This window comes from Bufo bufo, chromosome 9 (assembly GCF_905171765.1).
Source record: "Bufo bufo chromosome 9, aBufBuf1.1, whole genome shotgun sequence".
NCBI classification, from domain to species: Eukaryota; Metazoa; Chordata; class Amphibia; order Anura; family Bufonidae; genus Bufo; species Bufo bufo.
In genome coordinates, this window is record NC_053397.1 from 52224524 (window position 1) to 52240314 (window position 15791).

Here is a 15791-nt window from a genome sequence, read left to right on the forward strand (position 1 = left end):
GCTGCTCAACAGAGCCAGGCTAATCTTCAAGGACTCGCTATCTTATGTTGTTGTCCTAAGGCCATTTTTGTTATTTTAGGCTACTTTCACACTTGCGTTTGGTGCGGATCCATCATGGATCTGCACAGACGGATCCGTTCAAATAATACAAACGTCTGCATCCGTTCAGAACGGATCCGTTTGTATTATCTTTAACATAGCCAAGACGTCTTGAACACCATTGAAAGTCAACGGAGGACAGATCCGTTTTCTATTGTGTCATAGAAAACGGATCCGTCCCTGTTGACTTACATTGTGTGTCAGAACAGATCCGTTTGGCTCAGTTTTGGTGTCCGCCTCCAGAGTGGAATGGAGACGGAACGGAGACTGAACTGATGCATTCTGAGCGGATTCTTTTCCATTCAGAATGCATTAGTGCAAAACTGATCCGTTTTGGACCGCTTGTTAGAGCCCTGAACGGATCTCACAACCGGAAAGCCAAAACGCCAGTGTGAAAGTAGCCTTAATAGCAAAGGCTAATATGACAGTCTTACATGTGTCTACTGAGCAGGCAATTATTGAAAAGGAACCTTTCTGTCCAGTAAACTGCCTGCTCATCACTGGGGGTCAGAGCTACATTTACAAGCAGCAATCACCTCCACTGTATGGGAATGAGTGATGGCTACTGCTATAGCCCGTCCAGATTAATTGTCTAAGGGCAGAAGATCGCTGTTCACACAGCAAAATCTGCTGCTCAGAAATGAGGATTTAGGTGCCCCTGTAAACGATCACCCAATGGTTTTTCTTGGTCATCAGGTGATCTTCAGGACCTTTACACGAGCCGATTATCAGGAACAATCGTTCGTACTAATAATTGACTCAGTAATTGCCCCCATGTAGATCCGCTTTATGCAAGTTTCACACTAGTGTTAGACACTCTGCTGGAGATGTCTGGATCCAGCATTGCCGGATGCTACCGAATGCCCAGCAGCCCCTTTAACTATAGGGAATGGCGGAGATCCGGCCACAACCCAGCAAGTATGCCGAGAAATAGCCGGACGAAAACCGCTGCATGCAGCAGTTTTTTCGTTTGGCCGATTCTCTGAATATTTACCGGGTTGCGGACAGATCTTTCCCAGTCACCATTATAGTTAATTGGCCTGGATAGCAACACAGTAGCTACCGGCAATGCTGGAATTCAGAGAGATCCGGCAGGCTGTTCCCTGCCGGAAAAGCATGGCAGATACAACTGCGCTAGTGTGAAACTAGCCTTAGAGCTGGGCTTGCACAGTAGATTGTCATTTGAACCCAGCTATCTAATGTGTGTAGGGGGTGTCTGAACTTTCCCCGAACAACAGATGTTGGGGGAGAAAAAAGACTAGGCTGTTGGATTTCAACATGGTCAATCCTTTTTTTTTTCTCAAGGGAGATAACCTCCTGCCAGAGGGAGTTATAGCGAATGCTCTTTCAGCCACTTACAAGAATTTAAGAATTGGGCATGTTGAAATCGAACAGTCTGATCCTCTGCCATCAGGGTAAGGCCTCATGCACACGACCGTGGTGTGTTTTGCGGTCCGCAAATTGCTGACCCGCAAAACACGGATGGCGTCCGTGCGGACAGCCTTCAATATAAATGCCTATTCTTGTCCGCAAAGCGCGGACAAGAATAGGACATGTTATATTTTTTTTAGCGGGGCCACGGAATGGAGCAACGGATGCGGACAGCACACGGAGTGCTGTCCGCATCTTTTGCGGCCCCGTTGAAGTCAATGGCTCGGATGAGGACCAAAACAACGGCCGTGTGCACGAGGCCTAACATTGAGATGTTCCACCAGTTCCGACATACTCAGCAGGGTTGGCTGACATTAATCTAATGTATATGCTGCCTTTCCCTACTCTTTACTATCCTATTTATTTATTTATTTATTTTGTTTTCTATTCCCATTTACAGTTTGTAGCTGAATAGTGTAATTTCTCAGTGGTTTCCTATCAGTACAAGTCCGGATAGTGCTTACGCCTCTCACCATGGCTGTTGGGCAGCGTTGTTCTATGGGCGCGTGTTGAGCTCTCAGCGCCCTGTTTCATCTCACTTCACAGGCAGTAATGTAGCCGGCATTTGTTCTTCCTCTCTTTGAGGGGATGAGAAGATCTGAAAGGTTTAGCTTTTTAGGTGTAACTAAACAAACATCATAGACGAGGGGGTCGCCTTTAGTCTGCAGGATACAGTGATCAGTGAGCTGATTGTCAAGGAAGGAAAAGGAATTTGTAAAGCTTCTGGAAATCAGCTTGATACAGATAGGTCTTTAAAGATAAAGCATGACACCCCTACATGTGTCTTCTGCCATTAGTTTTTTTTTGTAGGACTACTCATCTGTATCTGTGCCTATTCTATTCACTGGACTTCCCTCACACAGTGATGCATGTCACCACTTGTCACACGCACAAACAGAAATGGAGCAAAAGTTGCAGGATTCTCAACATATGTACAAAAAAATATACCAGTATATATAAATATAAAAAATAAACAAATAAAAAATAAATGTATATATCATATACACTCTAAGCACCTCCAGCCAACATTTATTAATTTGATTAGTATGTAGCTCTTATATATTCACACATCGTTGGTTTTGCACTGATGGAGACATGCACCACTTTAGTCCGGGATGCAGACCAAACATACCCATTGAAGTCCACGGGTCCGTGAAAGAGCACAAACACAACATGGATGGCATCTGCAGTGGCGTAACTAAAAATTACTGGGCCCCAGAGCAAATTTTTGACCTGCACACAGATGATTAGATGCAAGCCCAAGACCATGCTGCCCAACATTTGCTGAGAATCCACCTAATTAGTTAATTTTCCTATATTTTTAGAATTCTATACTATTAGTTTTTTGGGAATTATTTGTGCAGTTCCGCTCTGTCGTCGTTTATCTGTATAGGTGACCCTACTCTGTTACAGTTACAACCTTGTGTTTGTGTGTCATGGATCTGTTAGTCTTCAGTGTAAGGACACGACAGCCCTATGTAGAATTGATAACCTGCTGTAAAATTCCAGGAATCTTAGTTGGAAGGATCGTGCTTGAATGTGAAAGTACATTATTCACTTTGCTGGTGACAGCTGCTCACTTTCCGCCTAATTTTTGGGAGTGCACAGCTGTGCTGGACAGCATTTCACGCTCAGAAGGCTCTGCTGGATTGACTCCCACTCCGAAACAAGTAAACTGTGTGTAATATACTTTTATTACAGTGTGCACCACAGCATCACCCCTATGTCGGTGCTGAAATGTAGTACGTACAATACCTACTGGGGTCACACTGTGGTGGCTTCATATAGAAAGTTTATTTTAATGTAAGTAACTTTTAGAAGTAAAAAGAGATTTATAGTCTAATACATTTTACATGATTTCTTTGAAAATTGCATATGCAGTTGTCAAACTTCCTAACATTGCAGTTCATAAATTAAGGGTGAATAGAGTCCACCCCCTGGAATGCACCAAACTTGTGCTAAATCTGCCTTTAATGGGTGGAGCTTACACAAGTCCTGCCCATTTTTGACCTGGGACTGCCAGAATTTGCAGACTGTTGCCTGTCTGTATTGTGTTTTCTAAGTCATTTCTGAGAAATCGCCCACAACCTGGAACATAAAGTGATAAAACCCCACAAAAGCAAAAAATGTTAGCAACAAAAAATTAACAGTGCAGGTGCTTTTAGAAAATGAAGTTATCAACCTGATTGCTTTGTCCCTCACACTAGATAATAATGATGATGGTAATAAAAATGCAGAAATTAATACATTCTTATCTACTAGTTTCTTACATCTGATCATTTTAAGGCAAAATCTAACTCCTTGATGTATATAACAATAAGAAAATGTGCTTTTAATCCATATGCAGATCAGCAATCAAGTGCACCAGAATCAGGCCCAAGCCACTCCGTGCACCCTTGCTCCTCTTGCTTCGTGTACCAGCTCCTCCCTACTTTTTCATTGAAAGGGCCAGGTTTGCTCATATTCATCTTGCCTGGTCCTGTCAATCAAGAAGGAGAGGGAGGGGCTGGCAGAGGAAGCAGGAGGAGCAAGGGTGCACAGAGTGGCTTGGGTCACACCCTCAGTGCACTTAACTGCTCATTTGAATATGGATTAAAAGCTATTTTTCTCCAGAATGAAGCAACACATAACTAAGTGAGAAGTATCATTACATTCAGCTGAGCTAGCCCTACAGGACATTGTGCTTCGTTTACCGGGGAACTCCCTTTAATTTGTCCCTAGGTTTTGTTACTCATGAAAACATGCTCCCAAAAAGTGGCTAGCCAGGGGGTAGAACATAATACTGTATTAAACTACATCATTGCTATGTACAGAACAGGAAAGAAAGGGCGACTTAATTTTAAGCTGTCTGTGACTCATGAGTGATCCACTTTGATGATAAGGATGGTGGGTCGTAACTGAGGCCAAATCATGTGTGAATCATGGAAAATTGTAGGATACAATTTTAGGCATTTTCAATGTAATGCTGCTTTTCCTTAACCAACAAAGATTGAGTTGTTAATTTTGTGTAAATGAACATACTATCATTTTGTGATTTTTTTTAAAACCAGAATTCTGGAGTGTAGAGCGTGCTAAATTCCCCCCCAAATCACTGGCCTCATCGGTGATGTGTCCACAAGTGGCATTAGATCAGGGGACAGATTGGCAACTTAAAGTGGCCCTAGAAAAAAACTAAAAGTGGCCCCATATTGTAGGCAGGACCAAATTGATAGAAGGCAAGACAACAGGGCCTGCAATACCATAGGGCAGCACAACGTACCGCCGCAGCAGAATCAAATACCACAGTGCAGCACAAAATACTGCCGCCCTCTCCACAGTATTCAACTGTATCATCATCCTGAGGACAGTAATACAGTTGAATTCAGGAGTGTAACTGTGGCGCATGAGCATCAGATCATTACGTACCTGGCCTCCAGTCATCGGGAGAACTTCGGTGGCCCCCTAGGCATTGGCCCACCAGGAAATTTCCCTGTAGGGTCTATGACCAATCCTCCCCTGCATGTGATCCAGCAGTAATGTGCCTCTTGGGAATGCATCACTGCTGAGGCCAGTCATTGAGCAGCAGTGCACATGACACCAACATCCTTAGGGGCCAGAAGTTCTCCAAACAGCAGGTCAGTATGGCCATAATTCTAGAAAAAACTTTAAAGGGAACCTCTCACATTGAAAATGTAGTAGTAGATGATCTGAGTATATTGAGATATATAAAAAAGATCCTGTATAACTTGTCATTTATCGATCTAAAACTGTGCTCATTCTGGGCTTAGGAGTCCAGTGGGCGGTCCTGCTCAGTGACCTTTAGCTATATCTGTATGCAATCATTGAGTAAGGATTCCTCCTGGACTCCTAAGCACAAAATGAGCAGAGATCAATAAATGCCTTTTTTTTTTTCTACAAAACTATATATCAATCTGCTCAACTCCTCCTGTTCTACAACATGCTCCCACAGATCGGACACTATGTTCAACGCCAGAGTTTAACTTTAAAATAATTGCATTCTTTATCTGCTCAAATATCTTTCATCTACAAAATTGCAGAGATTTTACAAATGTCTGTGGATGTTTGTGCATCTCCCCCACTTTATGGGAATACATATGGCCACTTAAAGTTGGAACCGCCAGATGATTACGTGTGTGGCCAGCTTTTCAATAACGAGAACTTCTAGTTACAATGATATGTTTAGTTTAGTATATGAATGAACATAACCAACAGCCTTTATTTACTTTTTGTTTTTGCTCCGCTCGGACACCATCTTTTATCTCCTTGTATTCAGAGACATGTAATGTTTGACATTCTGTGATTGTGTGTTCCTTTCTAGATGTTAGTAAGATTGAGAGACAATAGTGGTTTGATGTTCTGACATCATTCCTTGGCTAATATGGCAGCAAGAACGAGCTCCATAGTAACGGCCATCAGCCCACAAGTATAGATGAAGGTAACGACTGACGCCAAGGCACCTCATCACTTATCAAATACGAGAGGCTAAATATTTACCCAGTTGAGCATGGCACACTTGATGTTCCCAGAGTCTGTGTGGGGAGGCAGGTAATAATAGACAATTATATGCTTTATCTTCTCCTCTAAACCACCATGGGCACGGCAGAGATGTAGAAAATATTGCTATACGTTTATCCCCTGAAACGAATGTTTTGGGGATCTTTTTCCCTCATCAGTATATTGGATAGTGATTGGCTGGATGAGATGCCTTCTTTGCTGGGGGGAGATTGTACTGGTTTCCATTGAAGAGACCCAGCCGGCGGATGGAGACTTATGTTGAAACGATGCTCCATGGGAAAACAAATATGCATATGAGTTCAGGTCAGCCACAGCAGATATTCCTCCAAAAGGTAAAGCAAAACATCTGTAGACTCTTTGCCCCTCATCAGTCCTGTGCGGGATACTGGTTGGCTGGATGAGATGTCTTCATTGCAAGTCAGAGGTGGGGGGGACAATTGTACTGGTTCTCATTGAAGAGAGACACCCAATGAGTGAATGGAGACTTATTTTCAGGCAATGCTCATGGAAAAATAAGTAGCAAATTAGCCCATATCGGCCAAACCAAAGCAATTTCCCATGTGTCGCTCGACGGCAAGTCTCAGAAAAGTTGCGTGGCAAAAAAATTTGTGCGATTATTTAAGGTTAGGGCTACACATGTGTCAGGCGACATGAAAAGCGCGCAACATTGCTTCCAAGTATCCTCAGTGGTATAGCAGAAAACACAACACTGTTAGATTTTTGCAGGGCATAAGTCGCACAAGACTTTGCTCTTATGGACCACAATGGCAATCACACATGACTGCAACTTTTTGTGATTTGGTTGTGTTTTTACAGCCAAATGACAGCTCTAAAACAATCTCTGCAATTTGCTGTCACGCAACACATGTCACTGTGAAGCCCCAGCCTAAAAGCTGTGATTTGGCTGTAAAGTTACAGAAAAGTTGCATGCAACTGGCATTCTGGTTGTAAGAGAGGAAATTCGTGTGCAACTAAAAATCCAACTGCAATTGTCGCATTGCAGTATGTCGCATGTCACACTGCAACACCGTTGATAATTATTGGGTGCAATGTCACCATGTAGCCCCAGATCTAAAGGTAAAGTGACCCATTGGTAGATGCTGATGGGCAAGAACACCAAAAAAGCTGCGTTGATCTTCATTTCGGAGGAATTTCTGGTTTGGCTAAGGCTTCGTTCACATCACCGTTCTGGCTTTCCGTTCTCCTTCTCCGTCTAGGAGCAGGAGAACGGAAAGGACGGAAAAGGCACATAACTGACGCCAAACTGAGTCAAACGGAGCCCTTAGGACCCCATAGATTATAATGGGGTCCGTTATGTTTCCGCTCAGAAGATGATTTTTAAGCGGAGACAAAAGTCCTGCATGCAAAAAAGTCCTAGACGGAGCAGGAGAACGGAAAGGCTGAACGGTGATGTGAACGTAGCCTAACATGAACAAATCTGCATACTTTTTTTCCCATGAAGCATTGTCTGACAATAAGTCCGACCAGGTCTGTTCAATGAGAACCCACCACCATCCCAAGCTGCATCAAAGGCTTCTCATCTAGTCAACCAGTACCCTGCAACGAATTGGTGAAGGGCCCCAAAACAGCTATCTCCGGAGGCTCTTTTTTTCGGAGGATTCTCTGATTTGGTGACATGAGATAATTTGCATACTTTTGGGGTTTGTGAAATACAGGAAAACCCACTGTCACGGCCTTTGGTTTGCGCTGTGACACTGTTGCCACACTTGCGGTTGCCCACAGCAACTTGTTGCTGTGAGAGCATGCAGTGGCAGTGTCTCGGCCTTCTGGGTGATTGCCATGACTTGGTTGTCACGCATGCTGTTGCCGGTGGTAACATGTGGTTTGGTATGCTTGTGTGTGCACTTCCCCTTTAAGTGGTTTCCTTCCTCTCTCTGGTGTTGGAAGGGTTAACTCCCTTCCTAGTGTTTTGTGAACACTGGGTTTATGTGTGTGTGGGTGTGGCTGATTGGGCTATTTAGCCTCTGCTGGATGCCTGAAGCTCAGTGTTCCTCCAGCCTTGGTGTGTGCTGGTGGTTCACTGTTCCTGGCTTTTACCATCTGTCCAGTGAGGGCCACCCTTGTGGTCATTGATGTTATTATGGTGTCTCTTTCCCTTCTTATCTTTTGGTTTGCGTGGGTTATGTTTAGGGTGTTGTATGTCTTGTGTTGTGTTACATGGCTTGTGATGTTTGGTGTCCAGCATGTTTGCTAGACATTCCCCTGTCTCACGTTTATTGCAGCTATGGTTGTCCTGGGTTCCTGTGTGGTTGTGGTTGGTGCTGTGTCCTTAATGTTGGTGTGGACAGCAGCACTTGTGCATGGGTTCCAGTCAGTGTGTCTGTGGCAGGTAAGTGTGTTATGGGTTTTGCTTACCTGCCAACTCCATATGCTGTATGTGTTCCCCTCTCCTTGCAGCCCTGGCCTCAGATAGAGACTCCTGTTCCTCCATGACTGGGATGAACAGGTCGTCTCTTCCCGGCTCCTTGGTGAGGGCTTTCCAGGGCGACTCAGGGTCTCTAGAAATCCAGAGTATGATCTGTCCTACCATCGGGGTCCGCTCATACGGTGAGGAGTCAGGGAGAGGATTAGGGATGCTGTAGGAGGTGACCTGCTCCCTTATTACTCCTTTTGGCCAGGCTGATCCCATTTTACCCTTTGACACCGCATGGTGGGTGGTTTCCCCCACTCCCCACCGTGACACCCACCTACATTAGCAGGATAGAGGAGTACCTAAACTCAGATGCCCCACCAAGATGTCTTAGTGACCAATACAGTTTGTCAAAAGGTCCAACAACATCAAAAAGTATCTCACTATATATGTTCAATATTAAAGGTTATGTAGGATAAGGCTAACATATGAAATGTGTATACACAACATAGCTTGCTTCAGCTGAAATGGGAGCTAGAATGATATTCTGGGGCCTCAGATTCTGCTTGACTTGGAGCTCCAGATTGCCATATGCAGATTACTAAGTATTCAGGTCAGAAGAAACATCAAGCAAAAAAAGGCAGTGGAGTGAGTATCTATTTTGTTCGGAAGTGTTCAGTTTTAGCAAATAAATTTCGAGGTCACAGATCTAAAGAACCAATTACATAATCAGTCAACCCTGGTAACAAAACCCAGACGTAAAAGCATGGAGGCCTTTTTAAGTAGGGACTGTGATGGAAAGTAGCCAAAGTCACACTGGAGAACAGAGGCTCCATGAATGGGAAAGCGTCTCACGTTCCGTGGTGAGCACAAGAGACCACTCTGTAAAGGGAAATGTAGTTTCTTTCTTTCGCCTGACACGGCATTTGTTAGGCCTCTTGAAAATGGAGAATTCTGTATCTTTTTGTCTCGACAATTATGAAAACTGCTCTGTTCCTTCTCTTTTTTGTCAGGACTGAAGAATGATGGCCGCTGGGAAATTTGCCAGTTACCACAGAAACGTGCAAACGAACCATCCTTTCCCACTGGCATCGTCAATGGATCTTCTAAGCAGCAAATCCCCCCTTGCTGAGCGGCGGGCTGATTCGTTTCAGGATGTATGTATCCATGGCACATTACCACGTAAAAAGAAGGACAGGACTCCCATTAGATCCAGTGACATGTTCAGCCACATGGGAACCTTGCCACACTCCAAGTCTCACAGGCTTCCAACTTCTAAAATGCAGGATATAATAGAGGAATATTCATTTCAGGACAGGAGAACAGCAATGTATCGCATCAGGTAATGTAAAAAAAATGTGCTACTGACTGTTTTAAAGGCTTGGAACACCTGCAAAGCCATTTTTGGGGCCAAAAACATAATTTTTTGTAAAAGTATTTGTGTTAAAAATGTTACATTGTTTGTCTTTTGCAGCTTCTTTGTATTACAATACATAGCAACCTGCAGAATGCTATTCTGTGATAAACCCATGAGACTGTCTGTCTCCATAACACATAAGTGGTATTTACATCATGAAATTATGGCTTATCCACAAAATGTGCTATAAATCTCAGAAAGGGTTGTGTCCCAACTCTGGGACTCCCACCTATCCCAAGAAGAGGGCCCTTTCTTGTGGCAAATGGAGAGATGGCTCTACATGCGTGACTCTCTCCATTCACTTCTGTGGGCGTCCCAAAAAATAGCCAAGGTTACTGGGGTTCAAGACGGATCCCCATTCCTGGTGGTCCTGTGTATATGCCAAGTGTTGGGATGGAATACCCCTTTTAAAGGGGTTTTCTGGGATTTTGATATTGCTAGCCTATGCTCAGGATAGATTATCATTATCTGATTGGTCCAACACCCGGCACCCCCACGATCACCCGGCCTCCTCGCAGCTCTGTACATTATATAGCGGTTTTGCTTGGTATTACAGCTCAGGCCCATTCATTTGAATGGGATTTAGTTTGTGCCTAGGCCATGTGACTGGTGTACATGACATCAGCTAATCGGCAGGGGTCCCGGGTGTCAGACCCCCACCGATCAAATACTGATGACCTATCCTGAGGATCGGCCATTAATATAAAAATCCCAGAAAACCCCTTGAAATATTACACAACTGTCTCATGACAAAGATCCTTGTGTGGCCCCAGCCTTAAAACTTGTCTCCTCCTGAGAACCAAGGGTATAATAATTAACCGTGATCTGTCATCCATAGAGTTGGGCTCCAGTGGTCCCCGGCCTCCATACTAGTTGCTATGTCTGCTCCCGCCTTAGTTCCGCACATGTTGAGTACTGAGCTCAGACTCACGATTGTAGGGGTGGCCATTTTATGCTGGTATATGTGCAGATGCCAATATACCACCTCTGTTCTAGCGGTCAAGGAATTCAAGCGCTCTATGCATCCTTTTCTATCCGCCATATTTAGATAAAGCTATAGAACTTTTATATTTGGGAGACATGATAGGCACAGTGCAGAAGCTGAGTATATTTCCCAAGTATTTTTTACAAGCCTTTACTCATTTGTCAGGACTTTTCAGTCACTGCTGCACAGATAGAAACCACTTTGTAGAGATTTATAGAAGACAAAGGGTCTATAATGTCTACAGGCTTACAACAAATGGGTAAACACCCAGCAGATTGCTGCTCTGTAAAGGGCGAACAACAAAGTGCTGCTCTCTGTGCCTGTTCAGTCTAGTTTGTACATTTTATTACACTGTGCATTCGGTCTATGACCAGAAGCTGAAAATACCAGATGTTATCAGTACACGGCAATTGGAGCTTGCTTCTACCAAGTAATTATGCCCTACCATTTAAAGGTAAGAGAAGGTCAACCAGAAAAAATTTGAAAACTTCAGTGGAAAGGTCTGAAGGTCTTGTTCAGTCCAAGTACAAAGACAACTGGACTACAATATAACACAGTTTCGGGCAGTTACATAGACATTCCAAAATGTGGAGACTGGTGGTAGCAGCATAGGAATTTGTAGGCAGTCTCAGGTCATTCTGGGGCAGTGAGGAGGCCACTGGACAGTTGCCCAGAATGTACCTACTTTTGATTTTAATCATGTGGGTTGGCACCACCTTGCTGCATTTTAACAATTTTAACTACAGCTTTTACAAGGGTAGATTTGGGAGCTATAGTCGTCATCAGGGCCACATAACCCTGTGAGCCTTACCAAACTTAGCCTGATTCCTCCTCAGATTATTTGGTTGTTTATATTGGAACATTTGGCCATTTTCTTCATTTGGATTTCATATATTATTACAGCCTTCATTACAAACCATCTGCTTCCTTAAAGGGGTTGTCCAAGCACAAACTCAAAATTTATTACCAGTTCATGACTATTTACTGGCCTCAGCAGTGACACGTCTCCAAGCGGCATGTGACCACTGAGCCTCTGATGTCACATACTGCTGGGGGACACGTCACTGCCAAGGCCAGTGAATGGCTGCATTGGTGCTCGTGACCGCAGACGGATGTTGTACTTCTGGTCCACAGGGGACCAGAAACAGAAGGGACAGGACTTCTGGTCCATGAGGGATCAGAAACAGAAGTGAGAGGACTTCTGGTCCACGGGGGATCAGAAACAGAAGGGACAGGACTTCTGGTCCATGGGGGATCAGAAACAGAAGGGACAGGTCCCTCAGCGCTGTAACAAAGCTGCTTTCAAGAGGTGGGTTTTTTCCTTTATTGTACACACATTTCCATTAGAAATTAATTTTGGGTTGGTGATCGGACAGCTCCTTTAAGGTTCTGTACACATCATAGATGTGGCTTTTGTTTATAACAGAAGTCACAATGCTGTGCCAGATTTATCACTTTTTTAGACACATACAGCATCTGACAGACCCTTATGACTTATGATGGGATCTGTGAAGCCCTGCTGACATGTCCACAAAGTAATTTTTTCCTTCAAAAACAATGAAACTTTCAACACAGATCTGAAAAGAGCAGTTCAGGGTATTCCAGCTTCGTCCCATTCAAGTGAACGCTAAATGGCCGTGCAGGTAAACTCCTTCAAACAGCTGATTGGTTGGGATGCTGAGAGGTTGGACCCCCACTTCATAGTTGGCAACAGTCCCAAATTTTCAAGGACTATCCCTAATTTTCAGTTACAGTCCCTGTAAATTTACGCTGTCCCGGGCTGAAAATGGGCGGGCTTATGTAAACTTTGCCCCGCATGATTTGGCGCTGTTACGGGATGGAGTCCCTAATTTAGTCAACGGCAATGTTGGTAAGTATGCGGTCTGTTATTGATGGCCTGTCCTTAGGATGGGCCATCAATATTCCAAACCTGGGAAACCCCTTTAAACCCCTTTAAAGATACATGAAGGATGTTTCTAATCAATTTTACACTATGCCTCAAGTACATTTCCAATAAAGTAACAAACATATAAGTCATTAACGGGATGGCCATCACTATCTGATTGTAGGCATCTAACAATTGCAGTCCTACAAGAACTCTCAAGCGCAGAGTCCTACACATCAGTGACAGTCCTGACTAATAGCAGTCAACGCTTCATCATCCCTGCTGGTTGTAGTGTTTGTGATCGCGGTGAACACCTACATGTAGTTATGTAACTGTTGTAGTCACTCACTCGCACAATCTTAGCACATAGTTCACGGGCAGAGCCTAAAACGTCCCTTCCACCGTCCTGTTGTGGTTTCTGAATTGTCTTTGGCACTTTACAGGACTTTCAGAGATCTGCAATGTGCATTACATCAGCAGCATGGAAGCTGCACACAGACAATAGCTGCTCGTAAAGCAGTCATTTGGTTACATTGTACTTCATCTGACATCAGCGGGCTATAAACAAAGCCTTGTGAGACTGGGAATGACTTGGCACATCATGGATGCCACTCCATCAAAAAACTCAGTCTGTCCCTGTGCCCAGTTTATGTTCTCATGGTAGAAACCATATAAATAAAATGCAATGTGAGTGTTATTGTTGTAAAGCACTACGGGAGATTATCAGACTCTGGCATGGAAATGCCAAACGCTAAATATGTATACAGTGATCCCTCAAGATACAATGGTCTAAAAATACAATATTTCCAAGATACAATAGTCTTTTCTGGGTCATTGCAAGTTGAAACCAGTCTCAACATACAATGCCTTAGACTCAGATCCAACCATTAAGTATGGCTATTTTCCTGGTAAACTCCTTTATTGGTTGTCTACTAGCTCCTCTGTGGCACTACATGTTCTGTACTGCCCTCTGTCTGGGCCAGGATGAGCTGCTCTTTTGAACACCAGTTGAGCAGCGACTCCATTTTATTTTTCTGGTACATGTATGTACTATGCAAGAACCTGAAGAAGCTCCTGCCGTCACCATAGAAAGTGATCTACAGCTTCCAGCATCTAGTTCTATCTAGTTTTATGTAAGGGCTTGCTTTATATATATCTTGGTTATCTGCTTCTTTTTCTTTTTCTTATTCTGGGATGACATTTTTGTTGTTCAATTATTTTATTCAGGCATAAAAAATGTAACAACATGTACCATTATAAAGTGCGAAACACAACATAATTAAAAGTGATATCAATAGGGTTGCATTAATTTAAGCAAGAAGCTCTTACTTACATAGAACCCATGGCAAAGAGTGTTTCTTAGAGCCTATGGACGAACATGAAACAGGACAAACGGGGGGAGACGAACTTAGACAACACAAACAAACACAAAGGGGTAAAGACATACTGTAAGTATCTTCAATGCAAGCAAGCATCTACAATCTACCTGTACCGATCTAGCCAATCCATAAACCTCTGGGACTCTTTAAACAGAATCCATGGCCTCCACACTTTCAGATATTTCTGATCCATTCCCGCATCCTCAGCAATCAATTCCTCCATTCTACGTAAGTTCTCAAACGTCTCCAACCATTCTGTCATTTTTGGAGTGTCCTGTGACTTCCAATGCCTAGGCAACACCAGACGAGCCGCCTGCATAAAAAATCTCAGGAGGCCCCTCTTGGCTACCAGAACGGATCCATCGAACATTGATAACAGAGCTTCCTCCAGCGACCAATCAGATGTCACACCCAACATACTATTGTACAGCTCATTCAAGGCCGACCAAAAGGGAGCAATTTTCCTACACCGCCACCAGATATGGGACATTGTACCCACCTCCTCCAAACATCTCCAACACAGATCAGAGCACTCCGGGAAAAAGGAATGTAGAACAGCAGGGGTCCTGTACCACCTAGAAAGTATTTTAAAATTCTTCTCCTGTATCCCACAGCATATGGAGGACCTGTGAGACAGCACAAATGATTTTTCCCATTGATCCTTAGAGAACACTTTACCCAGTTCACTCTCCCAAGCTCTCACATAAGGCAAGGCAGAGGCAGGTCCAGCACTCTCCTGTAGCAGCCCATACACCAGAGACACCAGATGCGTAGGGGGAGATGACTGTGAGCAAACTGCTTCAAAGGGGGTCAAATCCCTAGCCAGGGCCTCTAACGGGCCTAGGGATAACACATAATTCCTCACACCTCTATATAGGATCCACGCCCCACTATTGTTACATCCCGGCAGGTCATCTAAAGTACGGACAGAGGTTCCCGAGATCAGTTGACTCACCCTTAGTCCCTCCTTCTTCTGAAAACCCAATATTTCTCTCTTACCCTTTCCCAGCGGGAAAGCTGGATTATCAAAAATTGGTGTCATAGGGCTTGGGAAGGATGAACAGCCAAGCGCAGCTGCACACCTGTCCCACACCTGTAGTACTCCAGCTGTAATACTCGGGAGTGTATTACCACGCAAATTTTTTAGGATCCATAGGAGATTTTGGGGGGGAACCTCTATCTCACTTCTCTCAAACCGAACCCATCTTTTACTAGAGCTATTGTGAAACCAGTCTAATATGTATGCAAGAATTGCCGCTCTATGATACAGTTTAATATCAGGGACTCCTACTCCTCCCCTATCCTTAGTTCTAAAGAGGAACTTGATCCCCAGCCTAGGGGTAGATCCAGCCCATATGAATTTTATAAACAAGGATCTTATGGTTTTAAAGAACACGCCTGGCAATGGAATGGGAATGGTCCTTAGAACATAAAGAATCCTAGGAAGCACATTCATTTTTAACGCGTGTATTCTACCAAACCACGACAGGGGTAAGTGCTTCCAAACCTCCAAATCCCTCTTAATTTCTTCTATTATCATAGAGAAGTTCAGCCGATAAAGATCCTCTAACTGGGCAGGGATGGCCACCCCCAGGTATGAGATGTAATCCGTCTTCCACTGGAACGGAAAAGCTAGCTTCAAGGCTTGCACTGTGGTGTGTGGTACCGTGACATTTAGTATCTCAGATTTGTGAAAGTTCACCTTAAAA

General features: G+C 43.9%; 1 protein-coding gene across 2 annotated transcripts in view; it reads left to right on the top strand.

The window, feature by feature from the left end:
- Positions 1-15791, top strand: part of BCAR3 (BCAR3 adaptor protein, NSP family member) — a 109154-nt gene that overhangs the window by 12266 nt on the left and 81097 nt on the right. For both annotated transcript variants that reach the window (XM_040406676.1, XM_040406677.1), the window contains exon 2: positions 9430-9758. In XM_040406676.1, the coding sequence (XP_040262610.1) occupies positions 9439-9758 (320 nt within the window). In that variant the 5' untranslated portion in view covers positions 9430-9438. The remainder of the gene's footprint in view (positions 1-9429; positions 9759-15791) is intronic.